This window comes from Heterocephalus glaber, unplaced genomic scaffold (genome assembly GCF_053883595.1).
Source record: "Heterocephalus glaber isolate CG9 unplaced genomic scaffold, H.glaber_assembly_v1.0 deba00000546, whole genome shotgun sequence".
Taxonomy (NCBI): domain Eukaryota; kingdom Metazoa; phylum Chordata; class Mammalia; order Rodentia; family Bathyergidae; genus Heterocephalus; species Heterocephalus glaber.
This window is the reverse complement of record NW_028258147.1, coordinates 21,343,866-21,367,500: the sequence shown is the minus strand read 5'-3', so window position 1 is coordinate 21,367,500 and position 23,635 is coordinate 21,343,866. Positions and strand designations below refer to the sequence as shown.

The 23,635-nt window shown below is 32.5% G+C and overlaps 1 protein-coding gene across 27 annotated transcripts in view; it reads left to right on the top strand.

The window, feature by feature from the left end:
• The window catches only part of Foxp2 (forkhead box P2), a 588,702-nt gene that overhangs the window by 334,380 nt on the left and 230,687 nt on the right, over positions 1 to 23,635 (top strand). Inside the window, exon 2 of one of the 27 annotated variants that reach the window (XM_087204644.1) lies at positions 3,712 to 3,861. The exons of the other annotated variants lie outside the window; for them this stretch is intronic. Coding sequence (XP_087060770.1) covers positions 3,859 to 3,861 — 3 coding nt within the window. The 5' untranslated portion in view covers positions 3,712 to 3,858. The remainder of the gene's footprint in view (positions 1 to 3,711; positions 3,862 to 23,635) is intronic. 27 annotated transcript variants of the gene reach the window in all.

The window sequence follows — 23,635 nt, the reverse complement described above, 5'->3', positions numbered from 1 at the left end:
CAGTCCTGCAGTAACTCGATTTCACTGTTTGGTCTCTAGAGATTTTGCAAATGTCAAGCTGTAGCTTGGAAAAGAAAAGTGAAATCTACTGGAAACTAATACTTATGACCATTTCATGCCTGATCTGCTTTGTGGTGTTGTTTGGAAGCTAGGGTGATGTGTATAATACAACAGGTAAAAGAAAAGATTGTTTAATGCATATGAAAAATTGTAACTGCTCTAACACAGCATTTGTGTCCTATTCCATTTTAAATACATGTAGTTAATGGAAATATATTTGATTCATGTTAGGGACTGAATGTTTACATTGTTCTGGTGATCTGTTAATCTACAAAATAAAATGCCTCTTTCATTTAATATCAAATTTAAAAATTTGATTTGAGCTCTAACAGATACCTAGTTAAAAATATGACCTTTCTTATGTTCTTATCTGAAAGGACAACATTTTTAATCTTCAAAATTAATTGAAAATTCTTTAGGCTGTTTTTCAAAGACATATCACATGGAAATACTGTCAATATTATATTTCCATTTCTCACATATGATGTCATTTAAAATATTCATTCAGTTCTGCAGGTGGCCAAATTTAGTATTAGTTTATATTTGTGGTATGAAGCAACTATACTTTTTCTCTGGATGGAAATGTGCCTAAAAAAATTCCATGTTGTAATGCATAGAAATAAAACAACTAACATTAAAATTACTCTCAAAAATATACAATTTGCTTTGACTATGGATGTATCTATATGTGAGATTCACATCAGTTGGTGAACAGTTAAAAGCAAATAGATATTGTCATAATAAAACTATTGGATTGAAATGCAAGTAATGATTTTCAATTTAAAGAATGGGTTGTGTGAACATCAGTGATCTGAAACTATTAGTTATGCTACTAATTTTCAAATTCATCTAGAAGAAGAGTAAATATTAAAAATGTAAGGTGACAGGCATGATGTGGCTACATTATATAAGGAGTAAAAATCCTTTTGTTGAAATGATTCATGAACACCACAGAGGTACTCCATGTTATTCTTAACTTTGAATCAATGAATGAACCATTTGTATCTTCAGGCAATTCTGCTGTTTCTCTGGTTCTTTACTTTCAATATTCCAGGGTTGTTGAGTAGATGGACTTGCTACAAAATCATTCTCTAACAACCTTTCAGGAAATCAAATTTAATTGGTTCAAACATTTTAGAAGAAAATCTACTTTCTGTTGTTTTACAAGGAAAAATGAATAATGAGAGTAATGATAAATCTCCCTTTTTTCTTATTTAAATAATACCTGATTTTTCCTAAATTCAGATTGCTTTTTGGGCTTTGACTTTTAATGGCCCATTCATAACTTTAGTATACTCCAGTTATTATAACTTTTAATATTTATGTGTGGTGTTAACCTTCATCACTTGGTTGATATATTGTGTATATATTTAATAGCAAATTTAGCATTTTTAAAAGAAATGAAAATATACAAAACAAGGAATAGATATTCGAATAACTGTTGGAAGAACTTTTGATATTTTAATTATTATGTGAAATATATGTGGACATATTATAAATAAAGCAAAAACATTAACATTAAATGTATGTAAAACTACTTTCTAATTTTAAACAAATACAAACAGCTGTGTAATAATGCCTGAAATGACAGTTTATAAGAACAGTGCCAAGGTGCACTGCCTGATGTGAGGGAGAAGATATACTTTACATTTAACTAACAGTTGTAGTGAAGAAGATCCTAGGAGACCACTTCACATTTCCCATTGATTTGAATGGAAAAGTCACATTTTCATCACTGTATGTGGAGATCCTCTGTTAAAATATATATTTACTGTAATTTTTAAATGAACTCATTCTCTTTTACACATATTTATGTTTGATGATAAACTGAAATGACGATAAACAATTGTTCAAAATCATGACAAGTGACTTGGAATACAATGACTGAAATAATAGATTTAGAATATTTTTCAACTCCTACTAAAACATAACCACTAATGGGTGACAATTACTTTTGTGTGCTAGAGCAGAAAAATGAACAAAGCAGATTGAAAATACTGTGAGAAATGCTTCATGATAAATTTAGGTGATAAGTGCCATTAGGAAAAATGGTTATTATTGTGAATTTCTATTTTTTAAAAAAACAGATTATTTCCCAGGTTTGGAACTGTGTGGTAATCCAATTTGTAAAAGAAAACTAATTCTTCCTAAAATTTAACCTTCATGTTTTACCTGCATGCAACCAGTGCTTTGGGATCATTTTATGTGTTTTAGCACTAAATATATCTTGTTTCCTAACTTTTATAGGCTGTGTAGAGAGACATGAAAGTAGAAGTAAAGAAAATATAATACAAAAAAACTCTACATATATAGTTTATTTTGTAATTTCCCTTCTCTTATATTGGAGGAGCTTGTTTTATTAAGAAAAATATTCGGATACATACAACAGTGCAAATCCATATTATAATGGTACTGCCAAATTTTAATACTATTCCAGAGGATTTATAAGACTCTTCTAGAATGTTTATTATATATGTGTTCAAGCCTTAAAAATTAATTATACACATAAAAAATGAGAAATTAGAGACATTTATAGCTAAATAGATGCACATTGAGGTGATACTCTTAAGTGAAATAAATAGGGCACACATGTGTAAATACTGAATAGTTTCTCTAGTGTGAGAAACTGAAAGTGTAAATAAGGACTAAAAGGTATAAATAATGTGAAATAGGAAGAAAAGGGGCAAAGGGGAAGGGGAAGTGGGAGGGGTAGGGGAAAGGAAAGAAGGGAATGGAAGTAATATGAGAAAATGAAAAAATGGAAACAAAGTCTTTGTAAATAGGAGGGATGGAGGGGTTGAAGGGAGGGCAGGGGAAGGGGAAAAACTAAGAACCAAGAGAGATTATGTAAAGGTGCAAGTTTCCAATGATGAATGTCATTATATTGTATACCTAAAATGTACCAGTGATTAAAATGAATAGTTGATAATGTGAAATAGGAAGAAAAGGTCCAAAGGGGTAGGGGAAGTGGGAGGGTTAGGGGAAAGGAAAGAAGAGAAAGGAAAAATTATGTGAGATGGAAAAATGGAAACAAAGTCTTTGTAAATAGGGAAGGGTGGAGGGGGTAAAGAGAGTGCAGGGAATGGGGAAAAAATAAGAACCAAGATACATCATGTAAAGGTACAAGTTCCGAATGAGAAATGTAAATTTATTGTATACATAAAATGTACCAATAAAAGAATTAAAAAGAAATTATTATACAGGCTGTAGGGAAGCTCAATGTAGAATTGTTTCCTATCATGCATGAGGCCCTGAGTTTGACCCCAGCACTGTAAACAAAACACGACCTAAAGAAATTAATTATAATTTTGTGTATAATAGACTACAAAAATCATTCCTTTCAAAGTATGATGTTCACTATTTTCTCATATGATATTCACTATTTTGTGCTGTTTTTGGTGAGTGCTTTTAGTATGTAGTTTTATTGTCTCTTTATTTTCATTTGAGTTTCCTAAATCTTGTATTCTTATGAGATGCATAGTATTGTACCAAAACATACCTTTATAGCTGTGGGGAATATTTACATTTTGTGAACAGTGCGTGGCTTCCAACACCTGCCAACTGTACATGGGGGAGGTGCCTCAGATGGTCATTACCTTTTCTTAATAATTTGCAACTATCATAGGAACATCACTTCTCTTCCTTTGTTAGGAGACTACATTTGGAACAACTGACTGTGTTTCTTCCAAGTCTTTCTACCACCCATCTTGTGTAATATGGAAATAAGAATAAACTCTGTTATACAAGACTATTGTGAGGAGTGGGCGAATTTTAATAGTCTAGAAGAGTATCATATATATGGTAAGTGTCAGATAAAATCAGCTTTAAAAATAACTATTATTTCCTAAGATTAAGGAGCTTTATCATTATAGAGCCTTTACTGAGTTAGATGTGCAAGCATCCCGACCATACTGCATGAAAGGAGACAGAACACCTTACCATCTCACTTCCATATGCCCATAAACCTGTGAGCCCCTGCCCAGGCTGCTGGGGTTAAACTTTCAGTGATACACAGATCAGGCTGTAAGTCGGCTCCACTCAGTGGAGTAGCCACCAACTATATGCAGATATTGATCACCTGCAAGAAGCTCTTCTAAACTGAGATGTTCTGTACATGAAAAATGTATTCTGTATTTCAGATTTAAGCATAAAAGGGAAAATATAAAATATCTCACTAATTAATTTTTATAACTGAGCACATGTCAAAATGATGTTTTGGAGTACAAAGTATTAAGTGAAATTTATTTTTTAATTCAGTTAAATCTGTTCTTTGTATGTTTTTAAGTGTGGCTACTGCAGCATTAAAAATTATAGCCAAATGTGGTGACGCACACCTGTAATTTCAGCACCCTGAAGAATGAGGCCTGAGGATCACAAGTTCAATCCCAGCCTGGGAAACAACCATTTAGAAAGCCCTTGTCTCAAATTTTAAAATAACAAAATAATTTTTCAAAAGGGCTGGGGATATAGCTCAGTGTGAAGGTCTTGGGTTCAATTCCCTCCCAGGGCCACCAAAAGAAATTTACACATATGGTTCACAATATATTTCTTTTGGATATCACTAGTCTGTAAGACTCTGAGGTGAAGTTTGATGCAGTGTAGCTTCATTTGTACCGAGAATTAATTCTTTTTCTAATTATGTAGAACTCTACCATAAATTTTATAAGTAAACCCCAACCAAACATCTGAAATGGGCTCAAATTAGAAGGCTCTATTGTTTCTTCCGTTCTCCATGTCTCCTTTTCACAAGAGGAGAGCTCTTGCAAAGCATGGATACCATTACCATCAGATGCTAGTTCTGTGTTCAGTCACCAGGCATGTTAGCAGTTGTCCCAGGCTTTTAGATTGTGATGTTCATGAATCTACTTAAGTCAAAGAGGAAAGAATTCTATATGTCTATATTTAAAGTCATACTATCCTAGGAAATAGTTGGCTTTTGACAAAAAATGTATCCATTATCATAGGTTTTCTTTGTTGTTATTTGCATGTAATACATGCATACAGCATAGCTACTTTTGAAAGAGGATTAAAAAGTGGATGCTTGAACATTTGGTGGTCAACATAATGTCACTATGAAGGTTTTTTCCACTGTTATGGTTTAACTCATTTCAAAGCAAAAAACGCTGAAGAATAAGAAATTTAAAAATGGTGCATACAAAATGGAAATGCCTTAAATCACATTGAGAATAAAAAATAAATTTATGTCTTGATTTTCATAATCAATCTATATTCCTAATGACTTTCTTTTGCATACTTCTTTCTCGATGTACAATATAAAATGTAAAACTTAACCATTAAAAATATACCCCATAGCCTAGTAATTTCTCATTTATTACTAGAGTATTAGAATGCCAAATTCCACTTGACTTTAACACAAAATCTCAAGTGACATTCATGTGATCCAAAGAAGAGATACTGTTTATTTTTCAAGATGTAAATAATTGAATATAAGACATGTACCTACATAATAATTTCAGTGAGATTGATACTTTATAAAAGACAAAATATTTTAGTATAAAGTAATTTAACTTATTATCTATGTGTGACACCATATAAAGCTCCCGTCTCTTGTATTAAATTTTTCTTATTCCAACATGACCTTGGGAAAAGTAAATTTGTTTTTCTCGTCATCAGTTCACATGAAAAATCAGCAAGTTAGATTAGAGTCCTACCCACCTTCAAAATTTTAAAATATCATGATTCTATTAATTGAATATGCTGCAGTAATAATATTTCAGTCTTATTATGTGAAGTTCAGCTTGGTACCTAACTTTCCTGAGCCTCAGCTTTCTGTCTGTAATGCTGATAAAGTTTTATGTATTTTTGAAATGGATCTGGATATAAATAGTCTTCAAATTCAGAAGCCTCTGTTATCATCAATTGCAATTCTTTTTGAAGAAAAATACCACTAACACGTTGATTATGGTATGCAGATTTAAATGTCATATTATGGTAACAATGCAAATAATTATGTTAAAGTATAATCTATCTTTAAATTATTTCACACTATTAGTTTCATAGTTTATCTTTGGGAGAATGTGCCCAGTGAAGATGGTTTCTTACATAATACATCAATCCTTTCATCAAAAAAATGCCAAATTTAAGAGCATTCTTAAAAACTTGCCTACAAGAAATTTTAATAAGGAAAATACATAGTCATATACTTTTTAGCAGCTTAATACGTTAATCTAATACATTATTTTGGACAGTTCTATGAGATGGGTAGCTGTTATTATCTCCATTTTAAAGATGATTGTTTAAATTCAAGTTATTAATAAGACTTGAACTCAAGCTTTCTAACAGCAAATCCTATGTATTTTAGAGATAGTGCATTCCTGTCAATTTTGTTTCATAGACAATATTCATAGAGGCTTAAGCAACTAAGACATCTAATTATTTATAATTAATAATCAAATAAAAACCATCTTCCTGGGTGAGGATTTACCTCAGTGGTTCCGGTGCCTGCCTCACAAGTGCAAGGTCCTGAGTTCAATCCCTGGTACCAAAAAAAAAAGAAAAAGAAAAAAAAAATCTTCCTTTTGGGGGCACACTATAGAAAAGGAAATGAAGATTTTAGACATTTCTTTACGATCAACTTTTTTTACCGACCTCTATTTTTCACCTCATATTATGAAAATTGTCTTTGGCTGAAGTCTTTATTTTGTTATGATTTGAAGATTTAAAATTTATTAGCTAAATTTTACATATTTTGTATAATGAGTGTTGAGATCAGAAAATGACCCTTCTAAATAAATCTAAATTATATTTACTTTAACTTGATTTCATTAATATGATTTAAGTGATATACTTACTGAAATCTGGTAATATTGTAACGTAGAAAAAACTTTGTTTATAATGTTAATTTACTACCATGTGTCAACTATAGCTATTCGTTAGAGAATAAACTTCGTAAGTTATTGTACATCAATATTACCTGTGCTAAAATTAAGTTATAATTGCAATAATTTATAAACAAATTTTAGTTAATGGAATTGCCTGAAGTTCCTAAGTGATCAGACATCACGATTTATCAAGATCATTGCATGATACTTATTTTACTAAGTTATTTCAAGGCACAGTATGGTATAGAATAAAACTTAAAAGAGATGATAATGATATGTGTCTACCTATGTCTTCAATCTTAGAAACTGTTTTAGAATAAGCAAGGAAAAGTAGTAATGGAAGTTTTATGTAACACTTTACTGTAAAAGAGAACTAATGTAAGAAATAAAGAAAAATGTGAAGGAGGTAAAATGAAAATAATGAAAGTGAAGAAATTTTTTTTAATCTATTGGAGTCTTAGATGTTCATAGAAAATTTAATCTTTGCTGTTGATATTATAAAGGCAAAATGCAAAGGCTTGGGCAGATTACTGGCCAAAAGTATAATTCATAGGTTTATTAAAACTAACAGCAGCACATACTGTTTTTTATCCATGTGTTTATGAGCCAAAGTTAGTCATTGTGATAATTTGATGAAGATCAAATAAAGAACTGTAATATGCACTTTCTTCTTAGTTCAGGAGTCATCAATAAGTTTAAATACATTATCATGACATTACAGAAAATGACTTCTGTTAGTTGAATTTGTTACCTGCATCTCTTTGGAATATGTTCTATCTAAATAGGTAATTTCTTTAAAATTTGTGATTACACAGAATATATAATAAATACTTATATCTCACTGTTTTTAACAATCTAATGTAAAAGTAAGTAAAATATATAAATGGATGCTTTACTATAAAAGATAAATGAATGAGAAATAAGCACAGGACAAGATGTTTAAAACCAGTATTCATTAGGGAAATGTAAATTAAGGCCACATTGAGATATTACTTTATGATCCATAGAATAGCTACACAATTCATAATAGCTAAATCTTGGAAATAGCCTATATATACACCATCAAATGAATGGATAAAGAAAATGTGATTTTATACAAAATAGTACTACTTTTCCATGAAGAAGGATAAACGTGAGTCATTTGTAACAAAATGGATGCACCTTGAGACTACAGTATTAAGTGAAGGAACTCAGACACACAGGCCTAAATATTGCATGGTTTATCTTATGAAAAACTCAATATGTATGCAGTACAAAATAAAAGACAGTTATTGAGGGAGAAAGAAAGAGAGAGAGAATGTAACTAAAAGTGTACCTTGACTTAGTACAATTGTCTTAATTGTTCTTTGGCCTATTAGTCTGGTTTTCAGTCTGTGTGTCTGTGGTCTGTGTTCATAAGGTCTTCTTATAAAATAAACAAATCTGTTAGAAAAATAAAAGGGGGTGAAGGGGAAGGGAAAAAATGTGAAATGTTTTATGTACATGTACTAATTCCCTACAGTGAATGTAATCATTATGTACTTGAAACATGTCTGATAAAAATTTAAAAATAAGACAGATAATAAAAGGGTAGACAGGGGCTGGGGATTTAGCTCAGTGGTTCCGCCGCCTGCCTCGAAAGTGCAAGGTCCCAAGTTCGATCCCCGGTACCAAAAAAAAAAAAGGGTAGACAAAAATATGAAGAAAAGAGAACATTGTTATAGTTTTAGTGGGAATAGAAAGTTCAAAGCAGTTTGGCAGGTTCTTCAAAAGTTAAACATTTATCTACTATGGGACCCAGGAATTATTGACTCATTTTATATCTCCTGAAGTTAACACTCAAACATTTATCATTTACCTCTGTATCCTTTAAAATATCTCCTGTCAATATAAATGAAAACGATTATTGGTCACTTTATATATAGTATGTGCTGAATTATAATTGTCATTCATATAACATGAGATGTTAATTATCTTTCCAAAAGAATTGCAGTATTTTAATGCAGTTGTGCCTCTGCTTACTTCTCTAGCAGACTTCATTCATCCACCCCTGCCCCATCCACACATAAACACAGAGCCATCTCAGGTGGACAAGCCTTTTACAACACTCAGAACATGGGATTATTTGTTTAATACTGGTTTCCTCTTGTAAGGATCAATTCTCTTAGGCCTGTTCCAGGGTTTTGCACATGGAAGAGACACAGTGTATTTTGTTGAATGCAAATGAGTGAATGCATCTGAGGGCTGGAATAAAAACTTCCAGAGTGACTTTCAGCAGATTAAAAAATGTTCAAGTAGATTAATCTTCATGAAGTGTTCCTTAAGAATCCATTTAATCTGTTCATTCTTACTTATGGATTGAATATTAAATAAATTTTAAATAGGCAAGTGCATTGCAAAGTTCATATATGTATGTTGTGAACTTGCAGGAGAGAATGCTTTCACAATCCATTATTGGTAATTTTATGATTTGTATTTCAGTTGTAAATGTTGTGGCATGGTATAAATAGCTGTGAAATGCAGGCTCTCGCAAATGGAATGGTTAAGAGTGTAAAGAAAATCAAAATCTGATTTTTCAAAATAACTACTGATATTAATAAAAGCCAAATGGATTTCTTGCAAATCTGGTAAATAAAGATGGGTTTTGAAGCTTAGACTTTATATCTCCTTTGATTCATGAGCTAATTTTCAAGGCTGAGTTATAAGCTTTAGTTTATATTGTACCTGAGGCACCGGCAGACTCTTACAATAGCTGTACTTCAAGTGTCACTATAATATAGTAAATGTAATAAAATTACATTTAAATAATGTAAAAAATCTAATTTAAACAGGAGGAAATGAAATTTAAAGTTGAAGTTAATGCCTGTTTTGACTCCTGATGTTGTCCTTCCTGCTGCTCCTGCCATGGTGCTGCTAGCCTTTCCTGGTAATATGTGACAGTGCAACTACAGAGAAATATATGATTATTTAGCCACTCTGCTTTCTAGATAAGAATTGATCATCTGACAAACAGCCTTAAAAAGGTTGATATTTATAATTTGTGAGGATAAACAAGGCATTAATTGCCACCAGCCTGTAAATTCTTTTTCATTGAAATTTTCTCAAGGTGTGTATGAGGGTAGAGTTATATTTTATAACATATTGATTGGTTTGTTAAACTTTTAGAAGAGCAGGATACAACTTTGCAAGAACATTACGAAAGACTGGAATGGAACAATTTTGATGAGTTTTTACTAAAAAATTAGAAAACTACATTACAAAGTTTTAATGATTTAACCAAGATCTAGCATTCCCACCTTACAGGTATTTAAATGGAAGTAAGAATAGTATTGCCCCCACTGGATTGCTGTGAGGACAGAATGAGCTATTGTATATAAAGAACGCAGAGCAGTGTTTGACATGTCAAAAACTATGTGTTCACTATTATTATTGCCATGTTCACATTATTTAAAATATACTTCAGGAGTTTATACAAATGAAAGTTCCTTTAACTAAATAGAAGATCTAAAAACACCAAGGTTAAGTTGGCTTATATTTATGTAAGTGTTGCTTGATTGAAAAACTAACATATACAAAGTATCACATTTATTTATTTTTAAGTGGAGAATCTAATGTGTATTTCCATGTCATCTTCTACCTATTATATTTAAATGTAATTAGGAAGTATAAAGTGGACCTTAGCTATCCTTCTCTTCCTTTTCCCAAAACACAAGACAGATTCTAGTAAGAATTTTTTCTTCCTACAAAACAGATGGGTTTTGGAGCCACAAGTGGTAGAAATGTGTCTCATACATGGATGGGTCCCTTTCAACCCGAGCCATGGGTTGTGAAAACTTGCCCCTTCCTCCTTCGTTCATCACCACTTCCCAGTCTGTGTACAGAATCTTTAGTCCTTCCGATTTTTCTGGCCTAGAATGCAGTTTTAGTCCTTACTCTGCTCATGATATAAGTAACACATTTCGCTACCTTAGTTTAATTTTTATAACTTCAGTCCTTATACATGTACCTGCTTTATGCTTTCCTAACACCTACAGCCCATTACATTTCATACTACCTGCAGTCCATTAAGTCTGATATAACTAAACTTAGGTAAGCAGATATGATTAGTTTTCGTGTTGTAAAAGTACATTTTCCTTTAAAGTAAATGCTTATAAATGTCATTATTCTATTGCAGAGGCACTTCTTACACATTTAAAATACAATTCATTTTATACCACACATATATAAAACATTCATGTATGTATTATTCGTGTATTGAATTACAAATCAACGTGAAATTAAATATATGAGAAACTATTCTACCTGATTACAGAAATGTTAGATTTTTAGCTAATTGCACTGGTTCAGACTTTCCACTAAATTATTCATTTGCAAATATCAGTAAGCTTTGTTAGCAAACATTAGCTTTGAAACTCAGTGACATGAGGTTGAATATTACTGTAGGATTTTGATATAGTTAACCAAAAAACGTATGTCCTCCCTTCATGCATACTTACGTATAAAATACTAAATTGAATTTGGCTTACTCGGGAAACCCATAACACACCTTTGTTCCTTAGGCGTACGTGAGAGCTGCAGTTCTGTTGGAGACAGGGTGGGAAAGTGATGGACTAAATCAGATCTGACACATTTGTATTGTAAGTTTTCTAGATTTTAAAACAAATAAGAACAGATCAAAATCAGAGTATGTGGGTGGAGAAGAGGGATAAAATTTGTTGAAAGGTGAGCATATAATTTCTTCTATTTCTATGTAGCAGTAGTGCAGTGTTTTTAGAAAATTGTTATTAATCTCTGAAAATGACACCTGTCAGGTCTTCTGTCGGGTCTTCTACTGCACGATCGGGAAAGTTTCTGTCAGGAGGTCACACTGCCATGATGTGTTTGTCAGTAGCCCTGTCTCCTGTGAAATTTATGTTATTTCAAGTGTTTCCAAAGCAAAATATTTTCTGTAATGCACAGTTAAATAATGTGTTTGGGAGCAGCTTCACACAGGAACAAAACTGCTAGTTCTTTATGATTTTTAAAAATGCTCATTTTAAACACTAAGCAACCCTTCAAACTGTGCACAGGATGCATTAAAAGAACATGTATCCAAGAAGCTTATTAAAAATATACATTTTTGCACTTAATGTCTCAGTTTATTTAAAATGGAGGTTGGGCTGCTCAATGTTTGTTAAAGATATAAATATCCTCAGGGATAAGAATATATGTCTCTTTAAGATAAAATTATTTTGTATAAATAAATAATTTTTAAATTTGAAAAGTTTACTCTTGGAGTACAATATTATGGTTTTGACTGTTTTAAAATAATATCTGATAAAGGACTTAAGATTTTTTATAACCATCAAATGCTTTTATTTTCTACATATAATATGTAAGATTAAATATAAGGAAAACAAAAATATTACTAACTGCATATTACATTTTTTTTCAATAGAACTTGGAAGCACTGTAATATTTTAATTTCAAGTGATGCAACGCAAGGCAGGTGCGATGCCACTGAGTTAAATCCCCAGCCCGTGTGATGCAGTGCTATTAGGGAAAAAACTCAATTTTTGAAATTGATTTTGAAATACATATATATTTTTTTCATGAAAAACTAAATCTAGACACTTGGTGGGATAGAAAATAAATGACATACGTTGGCTTTAAAGTAGAAAGATTTAGGCTTAAATTTTACTTTAAGCATCATCATCTGTTGACCTTGGACTGGTAACTTAGTCTTTCTAATCCTCTAATCCTCAAATTATTATTTGATGAAATGAGTACAAAACTGTCTACTCTGTGAAGATGGGGAAATTAAGCAAGTATGCAATGTCTGCTGTTTCCTAAGACGACACTCATTAAGTGGTTGTACCTTGCTCTTGTCCGTATTACAAAAGAATCTCTCCCTCTCATCCTTCCCTAATCATTCATTCCATTTATTCAGTGTATTTTTTAAAAATCCACAGCGGGCTGGGGATTTATCTCAGTGGTGCCATGCCTGCTTGGCAAATGGAAGGTCTTGAGTTCAATTTCTGATATGAGAGAGAGAGAGAGAGAGAGAGAGAGAGAGAGAAAGAGAGAAAGAGAGAGAGAGATAGAGATCGAGATCCAGTGTTTACCCTCTACAATCCAAAGAAGGTACATCACATTTCTAACATAGCATCTCCCTATGGTAGCTGCTTAATATGTACATTTGTGTAAATAACACATAATTACAAGGAAGTACTCGAGAAAAAATAATATAGGAGAAGGAAATTTAGAGGACATTTATTTTAAATTGATAAAACTAATATTTAAACTGAGTCAGAAAGGTAATTAGGAGACACTCAAAGAAAAGTGGTAATACACAGAGTATTTGGACGCAATCAAGAAATCTGTTTGGGCATGAAAAATCTGTATAAGATACCTGTTGTAACATTACATATGTAGTTTTTTATATACACGTCTGATGATCACAAGACAGTCACCATTTGAACCAATCTTATATTCCCAGTGACTATTTTATATTCTTGCTTTGTTAAGTGCTGAAACTTAATTTTGGTTGTCACTGATATGTATTGTTGAAGTTAGGTGATAGTGATATTTTATGCTTTATATTATATTTAAATGTAATTGTAATATTTTGCTCTAAAACAGATTACTTTCACAAACTAAAATCTGAATTGCTTCAACATTTTAAAAATATTTTTAATCTTAGAGCAACTTCACTTACCTGTGGCTGTTCTCCTTTATTTTATGAACTTATTTAGTTAGTTTTTGAGACTGGTTCTCACTGTAATGCCCAGCCCAGCCTCAAACTCCTGGGCTCAAGGGTTGCTCCATCCTTAGCCTCTCAACTGGCTAAGCCTACAGGCCTGCCCTCCCCTCCCGGCATGGTTCTTTCTAACATATCAAAGTTAATGTTTCCAGTAACCTTAGTACAAATAAAGTTGTCAGGAAAATATTGTACTCCTTGAAGGATTTAACTATTAGAAATGATACTGAATGGGACTAGATTTTTGGTATTGATATTTAGTATTTTCTCTAAATATACAGTAATCATAGGTAAAATTTTAATGCCGTATTATCGGTTATATGGCAGTGAAGCATTGTGATATATTTATGTTCCACTTTTCCTTAAATCTGATATTAATAGCATTTCACTAGGAAGCCTCTTCAGAATGATAGTGAAACAATGACTCAATCAAGTCGGATACCCGATTAGCCATTCACCAGTTTTTAATCTTCCTGAAGAGCAGTCAGATAAATTTTCATAAAAGGACGTATATGTGCACATCTGAGTATATTATATTTACCATCTCAAGGACATTAGTGTTATTTCTGTCACAGAATTAAGTTATATTGGCCTCCTTCAAAAGGACAGGAGTATGTCTCTTGATCCTGTTCTAGAGATTTGAAAATCGATCAGCATGATCTTTTCCAGTGATTTTAGTATGAAAGTTAAACTGACTTTCAAATGTGTAAGGGTGTATTTTTACGATGATCAGTTCATTCTTAGATAAAGCTTGCTTTCTGGTATTTCACAGTGAAGGTATTCTACCTCTCTTAAATTATTGTAAAGTGTGGTTGATAACTATTTTGTGTATTAAGGTACATCTAAATACTCTACCATATGTGTCATTTTGTTGATCTAACAAAATGAAGGAAACTTTTAAAAGTAGTCCTAATCAATTCCTTGGTATAGCTTGGTTTTCTAATTTTTCAGCCTAGAAAGTAGTCATGTTAGTTTCCCAGTTGGGGTTTATAAATACTTCAAAGACTTTATCTTCTCTGCAAGTTCAGATGACCTGTTAACAGCCTTTTTTAACAATAGTTATAGAGCTAGTTAAAATGTTTGATAAAAAATTACTTTTAAAAATATTTGTGAATTTATTACACATCAGGATTGAGCTTTTGTTGTCTTCAGAACTCTTTGAAATAGTTGCAGAAGAAGAAAACTAAGTCCAAATTCACTTGGAGAATTTGAAGGCTGGAGAGACAAAATATATACTATACCTAATACAAAGGGAGTAAAAGTTTGTCATATGAAAAGGTGTTGATGAACGTCTCTTCCAATCTGATAAATTAAGATATTTTTCAGTTTCTAAAGCTGGTCAGTGACAGAAATGAAAAAGTGCAGGGACCTTTGTTTAGAAAAAGCCTCTTTCTTGTCCGTTACATTGCCACCCTGTCCTCCAAAGCAAATGATGTAAATGAAAGTATTTCTTCATACATTCCTTCAGCAACCATGAGCTAAGAATGTTCCAGGTGGCAAGACCTGTGTTAGTACCAATGATCTAAATTTGCCAATGAAAGATTCTCTCAATTACTTTTCTTACTGGACTTTTCCTAGTACACTGAGAAGTGGTCTCTCCTTACTTTCTTCGGCAGTCTTTGTTCCTGATTTTCATTTTGCCTCTCTGACTATTCTTGGTTTCTCTGTGGGAATTCTGCCCTTATCTGGCTTCAGTGTTGATGCTTCCCTCATGCAACTTCCTTGTTCTTCTCTGTCCCTCACATATTTCTGATTGATGTCATTATGATTCTCACCTTACTCTGACCTCCTCCACCCTCAAGTTTCGGATGTGTACGTACCTCATGTCTAGGAAAGGTTTCACCAAAATATTCTTTAGAGATTTTAAGCTTCATGAGCCCCAAGCTGAATTCAATTTAAAAAAAAAAAAATCTTTTCTCCTCTCAATCTGTTTTTCTCTTCCTAGAGTTTCGGCTTAATTTATTGGCAAAAACACCCAATCAGCTAGCCAAGCTGACTCTTGCTCATCCTTCCATTCCACCTTCTCTATTTATTGGTCGTAAACACCCCCCTACCCCCACCCCCTTCTAGAACCATTTGCCATTGTTCAAATGGTGCATTGGCACCTACAGGATGTACATGTGCTTTGTTTATGATTTGCAAGCACTGTTACAATAGTGTCTTTTACTTTAAAAATCAGTCTATTTGGGGATGGGAATGTAGCTCAATCATAAAGTGTTTCCCTGGCATGTGTCAGATGCCTTGGGTTGAAAACCTAACACGTATGTTTACATGTAATATAAAATTAATGTATAATGTATAATGTGTACATAATATTCATGTAATATGTAGTTTTCCTACAGAGAAAAGTGAAGTATTTCATGGGAAGAACTTTTGTACTTTGAGCAGTCATCTCCCATAGGGATAAGCTGTCACTCTATTAGTCTCCTCCCTAGGCCCCTGAGACTTGCTTAGGGCTACTGAAAGGACAGCTCTTGATTATGTTATTAGCCTCATAGTTAAGTTTCTACTCACCCTCCCTTTTGCTCCCACCGTGCTCCCTACCCACAATTAATTTTTCACAAAGCTTCTGAGGAGTGATTCATGTAAAACACAGCTAATCCTACCACTCTTTCTCTTAAAACAACTCACAGCTTCCCTTTGTTTACTTTAAATCTATAGTAATTCCTCACAATACATAATACTTTTGATGCTCTAATATTTGCCTAGCTCTCCTGACTCATTAAGCTATTGCTGATGCTATGTTGTATTGTTATCGGAAATGTATTTTGTTATATAAAGCATATTTATTTTTTCTCCGTACATGTTCTTATCTATATCTAAAATTCCCACCTTGTTAACCCAATTCACCAAGATCCAGATCAGCTTTTCCCAAAAACCTTTGTCCTTATTCTCACCATTCCACAAAAAGCTCACACTATTTTCTCCATGGCTGTTCTCAATGTATTGCTGTCATTGCCCTTACCACCTATTCATGAGTCCTTAACCCAGGAGGATGTGGGATGTTTGGGAAAAGGTGAGAAGGAGGTGTTATGTGAAAGGGATGATAAAACTGGGAAGGTAGGATAATGCTAGATCACAAAGGGGTTTGAAAGCCATGTAGAAAACCCTGCCAGGAAGTTAGAGCCACAGGTTTTAAATGTAAAGCTCAAATACTATGAAATAATGAAGAAATCCATAGTTTATTACAGTTAAACTTGCTTTAATTTTAAACTCATCTCTTACACTTAGCAGCATTGTTATCTTGAATACTTTACCTCAAAACTTTTGTTTTCTTACCTGTCTCACTGACAGTAATATCACTTATTCCCAAGTATTGTGAGGTTATCAAGAAGTGCAAAGAGTGGGTAACTGTGGTAAAGGATGGATATATGCTGTGACTATAGTAACTATTCATGTGTGTAAGTACAGCAAAACCATGTTTTACATCTTAAATATACAGAATGAAAAACGTGTGTCCATTAGCACCAACAGGAATATTCCATTCTCCAAATTTTAACCATAATTTACATTTAAAGTTTATTTTTTTAAAAAATGTATAAACTGATATGTAGAAGCTTTTACATAAAATATTTACATGAAGTTTATAAACTAGTCTGAATCTATAATTTTCCAATTTAGGTATCTAGATTAAGACCTCAATTATCTCCAAATTACCTATGTGAAAAGGGGTCATGAGCTTTTCATATGCAGAAAGCAGTTTATTCCCTTGATTCAAACAGAGTCATATTCTCTTTCTGTGACTATCATGGCTCTTCTCAATCTCACTTTCTTATCGAATCTTTCATGTAAAATGGATTTCTGTTGACATAGAAAAGTAATGTTTAGGAAAAACTGTAATTAATGTGCCTGTGTAACTTATATATCTTTTAAAAGCTTTCTTCATATTCTTATTCTATCTGGCATTACATCAGATTATCAAATTTAAATATTTTCTTGTTTCGTATTTTCACAGACAGCAATTTTACAGAGCAAGCGAATTCTCCTTTCCATTCTGAAATATATTAATAAACAGACATTAAAGAGATTTTTTTAAATGAGGGAAACAATAATGACAGTAGTAAATGACATATAAATCAAAGGAAAACCCAGAATAAAACTCAATGTCATATTTCTAACTTTAAATGGTAAAACAATCTAAACTAACATGTCTGAATATATCATGGGCCTTGCTCTTCTCTTGAAAGAGACTTAGGTCATACAGTACTAAGAAGGGGAGATATTGTTAATGACGCAGAGATAAAATAGGTATGGTTTCATACATGGAATATAATTTGTATGTGTACATATAAAAAATGCGTGTGTATATATAACCTTACTTCTTTTATTTATATATAATTGATTAACTACCATTGTAAGAATTTATATAATCTTAGGGATGCCAGTTGGATTATATGATTCATATAAACATCATCTGACATGAATTTTCAGGCAGGAGAGAGGGAAACAATCTGAAAATAATCCTCACCTAATTTTTATCAGGAATATAAACTATTTAAAATGTCAATTATTGTAGTCGTTTTAAAAATCAAATTTCAAAGCATTTTCAATTGGCTATAGTTATTTTCCTGTGATCATCTTGATTTATGATCTTATTCATAATTTTCAAAAATTTTTCAGTAGTTTTCTGCATTGCTTAACTATTTAAGATTCAAATACTCCATTTGAGATATGGATCGCTTCTTAAATAACCACACTAAGCCTTGTTACTTAAAGAAAAATGATTTATTTCTCGTGATTCTGTGGTCTGGGAAAAATGGGTAGGGAGCTTGGTTAGAAGGCTCCTGTGTTCCATCTGGTGTAGGCTGCACTCACTTCCGTGACTGGGTGGATTCCTTTAGGGGCCGAGCCAGGCTTGAAATTCCAGTCAAGGGTCACCACACAGGTGACTTTATCTATGCCCTTCTGTGACTTCTCTTTCCCACTGTTTATGTCACTGCTCAGCATTTACCCAGAACTTCTGTTCAGCCTGCAATCTGGATCCTCAGAGAGAGCAAAGGCAAGTCCAGAATTAGCCGAGTGCCACTTTTGCCACTTTTTATTGGTCAACGCAAGTGACAAGGATAATGGAGCTGGAAAAGAGGGAGAATAGACTCCCTCCTGATGGAGGAGTGGCATGTGGCTGTGGGAAGGGGAACTACTGGAAGTCCTCTTTGGCCATCGTACTCTTCAAATATTAAAATTAAAACCCTTGAGGACTTTATGCAAGATGTTATCCTTCACATGTTAAAAATAAAAAGTGAAAAAAGGTTAAATTGACACATTATTGTAGAGTCAAAAGCTGAAGCCATATTTCCTGAAGCCATACTGTGATTCAATATTTTTTTCTTTTGAGTTATGCTGGCATACATTATTCACAATACTTGAGTCAGGTCCTGGACATTTAAACAGGAGTGAAGGAGAGTCCCAACTCTGAAGGAACTCACAATGTAATTTACCTTCAGTCAGTAAGCTAGATGTGTTTAGTCACTTTTATCTATTTTAAATCTCTATAATCCATTACTTAAAAACTTGCTGTTTGCAGCTTCTGAAACAATCTAAAATATTAATCACCTAGTATTTAGTCTAACTGGATTAAAACTCTTAAGCTTCTGTGTCTTACAGTAAATAAGCATTTGTCTTTTTTTTTTGTCTAGTACAATGTAAATGTTTTAAGATTTTTCTGTGCTAATTATATAATGGAGGAAGTTATAGAGTCATTCATGGCTTCAGTTTGCTTAGATTTATAAATCTAGAGGAGATAATTTGTATATGTCATGAAAAACATCAGTTACAGTACATATATTGTTATACATTCTTTCCATAGTCCTCATAAAATGCAAAGAAAGTAGATAATTTGTATATAGGAAATAGCTTAAGTGGCAGTCAAAAACTGTATCAGAGAGATCAGAAACTGCCTTTATTATTTTATTAGAATCTCTGGCAGGAGAGATGTGGAGGGTGGGAGAGAGAACTTGGGAATTTCTTTTTGCTCTGGAGATTTTGCAGTCATGCTCTTCTGGCACTCTCAGACACCCCTCCTTCCTTGAGACTGTCTTAATAAGCTGCGATCACTGCTGGGAAAGTGTCTTCAGACTCAAGTTGTGTTGGGTGTGAAGAGGGAAAAAAGGGCAGAAAATGAAAAAAATTCTCCGCTAGTGCTTTATTTTTATTAAAAGCCTTTTAGCCATCCTGCTATCGTGTTAGTTCCCTGAAAGTACTGTATCGTATCTTTCTCAACATTTAACTATAATGTCTGATGATTTCATCAGTTTGAACTTGCCTTTAATGCAAAGATAATAAATTTATCTTTTATTTGTCTTCAGTGTCTTTAAACTTTCACTTTTTGGCTTATATTACATATTTATATTTTACTTTTTCTGATAGCAATTTTCTTTTGCTTGTCAGATCATAATTCATTCTTTTCTGTCAGCATTTTTCTTTTAATGTACAGATCATCGCTTAAAATATTTCCAGCACTTATTTTTGGCATACATATTATTATATTGAACATGGTTGTGTCCTGCTATGTTATATTCCTGTGGTGGAATTATCTCTTCATTTCTGTGTTATTTTTATTTTTTGCTGGGAATCAAGACTACTATTTGTCCATATGTGCATTCATAATGAGTAAAATTCAAACTTTAGGAAACTTTCCTTTCTGTATTTTTTACTATTTTTCTGAATTGGTTTTTGTTTGGTACATTTAACTAGTTTCTTTCCAAACTTTAAATCTTTCCTATGACACTATTTTGTGACTGTCTTATATCATTTCTTCCCTTTTTTTCTCTTCCTTTCTTTTCTCTTTCTTCCATTTTTCCTCACACACCCCCTTCCCTTTAAATTATTTAATATTTTACTTAACTGCAAGTCAAAAGGTATATGTGCTTATGTTTTTTCCCCCCAATCATTTTTTTTTTTTTGGTACCAAGGATTGAACTCAGGACCTTGCACTTGCAAAGCAGGGGGAGGAACCACTGAGCTAAATCCCCGGCCTTCCCCCAATCATTTTTAAAGTCCTTTCAATTTCTTCACTTATTAAAAATATTACTTGTGCAATATTCTTTACATCTTCTCCAGTTCTCCAAAAAATAATTTTTTGCTTAGGGAAAAAAAATGCAACAGCTACTCAGAGGTTAGGTATGGTTCCTATTTTGTTATGTATGAATTGTCAAAGAGTAAAAACACCGGAAGACAGAAATAAGAATGCAGGTACAAGGCCGGGAATTTAGCTCAGTGGTTCCGGCGCCTGCCTCGCAAGCGCAAGGTCCCAAGTTCGATCCCCGGTACCAAAAAAAAAAAAAAAGAATGCAGGTACACATTTTCAGGACAACCTCTTTATGTCATATACATTGAGCTGATGTTTTACTTATTTAATAGCATACAACATTATTGTTATTATTGTTATCATTATTATTATGGCAGGGCTTGTGATAGAATCAAAGATCTTACACATGCTGTCCAGACCCCCTGAGCTGTAGCCCTTGCCCCGGATATTTCCACTTTTGAGTAAAAATTAGGCATTTGTATTTCAAGTGGATTACCATAGCTTTTTTGTAACAGTAACTGCTTGCCAAATACTTCTAAAATACATGCCCTGATATGCTAATAGAGGGCTTTGCAGTAGATGCCTTGGGAATTCAGAGTAAGTATTTTCACTAAATTTTGTGACCTGAAGTGTTACAATCTGTTTATGTGTATTGTCTCTTTAATCGATTGATATGTGAAAGATTGAATGCATTTAATTAGAACTTGCAAGTAGTTCATTGAAGATACAATATATGCATCATTGTTAATGTAATCAACTACTAAATTAGTGATTGGCATGTACAAAAATTTTGAAACAAAAGATTACAGTTGAAGAAAGTCAATTTGGAATGTCTAGTACTGTCTTCCTGTAGTACAGCATGATATACATACTGTCTACTGTGCTGCTGAACACAATTGCCATAAACCATTTATAACTATTGCACTTTTGAATTGTGGCCATTGCCACTGAAGAACTGAATGTTTGAATATGTTAAATTTTAAAGAACTTAAATAGACATACGTTGCCTCATTATCAGTAGTACAGAACATGACAATTTTTAAAATGCATTGAATTATAAGTAATGTAACACTGCAAATCAAAATATATGATTTTACTCATTTTATTTTTATTCATTTTATGGAAAATTTTACTTAATTTACATTCTTAATCACTGTCAGTGAAGAGGGAAGATTCTTTTTGAGAGAGGTAGCTGCTCTTGTTAGTCTCTTATGACTCTCCCAAAAGCCACCTCATATCTATGGACAAGAAATACATGTTTTAAAAAAGCAGGCTTTGTACTGCAGATGTGGCCTTAATCCATATGTCTTTATATTCAGAAAAGGAAAGAAGGACAGGATATGGTAGACCTGCTACTTGAGACTTAATAACGAACACATAAAAAAGCAACTTAGTTTCTATTTTGAGTGTATATTTTTTGGTTCAGAAGAATCATCTTTAGTTTCTATTTTGTGTATATGTTTTTTGATCCAGCAGAATCACCTTTGGATTAAAAAATACTAACAAAAAACCATTAAAAAATGAAATCAACATGAGAGAAAGGATTCCTAAAAGTCAGCTTTTTCTGTCTAAATCTGGCATGTGCAAATTTTATTCTCTTGTAAGTTTTATTCCTTTGAGACTTTACAAAACTATGCAATGCTCACTAGAAACAACTATGAACTCACAGAGGAAAAAGTTGTCCAACTAAGCATACTTCTTTTTTGATAGGACAAAATTGGTAAAGGTGGTAGATGCCTTATATCTAAAGCATTTGTTAATATTTCTTATATCAAAATAATATAAAGAAATAGGGAATAGATCATAAGTAGTTGAAGAACTAATTCCAGCAAATGATGATTACCTAAAGAGTGAGTTAGGTGCATAATAAAGATCTTTGTCTTTGACCATAATTGGTTTTTGGCATGCATGTGTGTGTGTGTGTGCTTTTACCAACCTCTTTTTACAAGAACCAATTCAAAAATAATACATTTCATAGAGTGCAAAAGGAATGGAAGCTTCTCTCCTTTTCTCTGAATTTCCATTTTGTTTTTACTTCTCAACTGGATTAGCTTCCTTTGAATTTGCTATAATTTTTCTGCTCAAAATTTCTCCATTCTCATTTTCTCATTAGGGCTGTCACAGTTTTGATTACATATGACCTTTCAACTCAAGTGCATACTTCTAACTGTAATGTCTTTCAGTAAATTCATAAACATACCTCCAAGAAATAACCAGTGTTAACAATTTAGGGTAGAACATTTTTTATGAAATTGGTCTTGTATAAAAACATAGATAAGTAGATAGATTATTACAGGTTAATTTTTATTGAAATGTTATTAGCATACTTAAAATTTATCATTTTTGTCTTTTTACTGTATAGGTTTGTGAGCTTCCAAAAATGCATATAGTCTTGTACTCACTACCAAAGTCAACTTATGGAACAATTCTGTCACCCAGTAGAATTTTTTTATCCTTTTTTTGTAATCAGCCCCTCTCCACTACCAGCTCTTCATTGTTTCTAAAGCCTGTTTTTTCTTTATATTGAACTTCTCAGTTCTGTCTCAATAATCATCTTCCATGCCTAGATCCTGTTAAGATAATGTATGATTTTCTTAAATTTTCCACAGTCTCAAAATTTCTGTAGTTAGAATGTGTTATTTTTTTTTAATTAAGCCCTCTCCCACCTGTCCTACAGTGTATGGATAATGCAGTTAAAGATTGGAGTTTATATTTGATTTAATGAGGTTTTCAATATCACATGATCAAGAGAATAGTACAATTTATTCTTAAAGCTTTATTTTTATAATAATTGTATTGAAGAAAATAAAGGTAATACTCCCTTCCTATCCTAACACACTAGATTGAAATTTCTTGCCTAAATAAAAAAAAAGGAATTAGACAAATTGAGAAGTATTCATAAAATAGTGATCAGGATGTGAAGGAATTTATTAAAGTCAATAGATTTTATATTATTTTATTCTGAGGGATAAAATGAATACAGAAGTC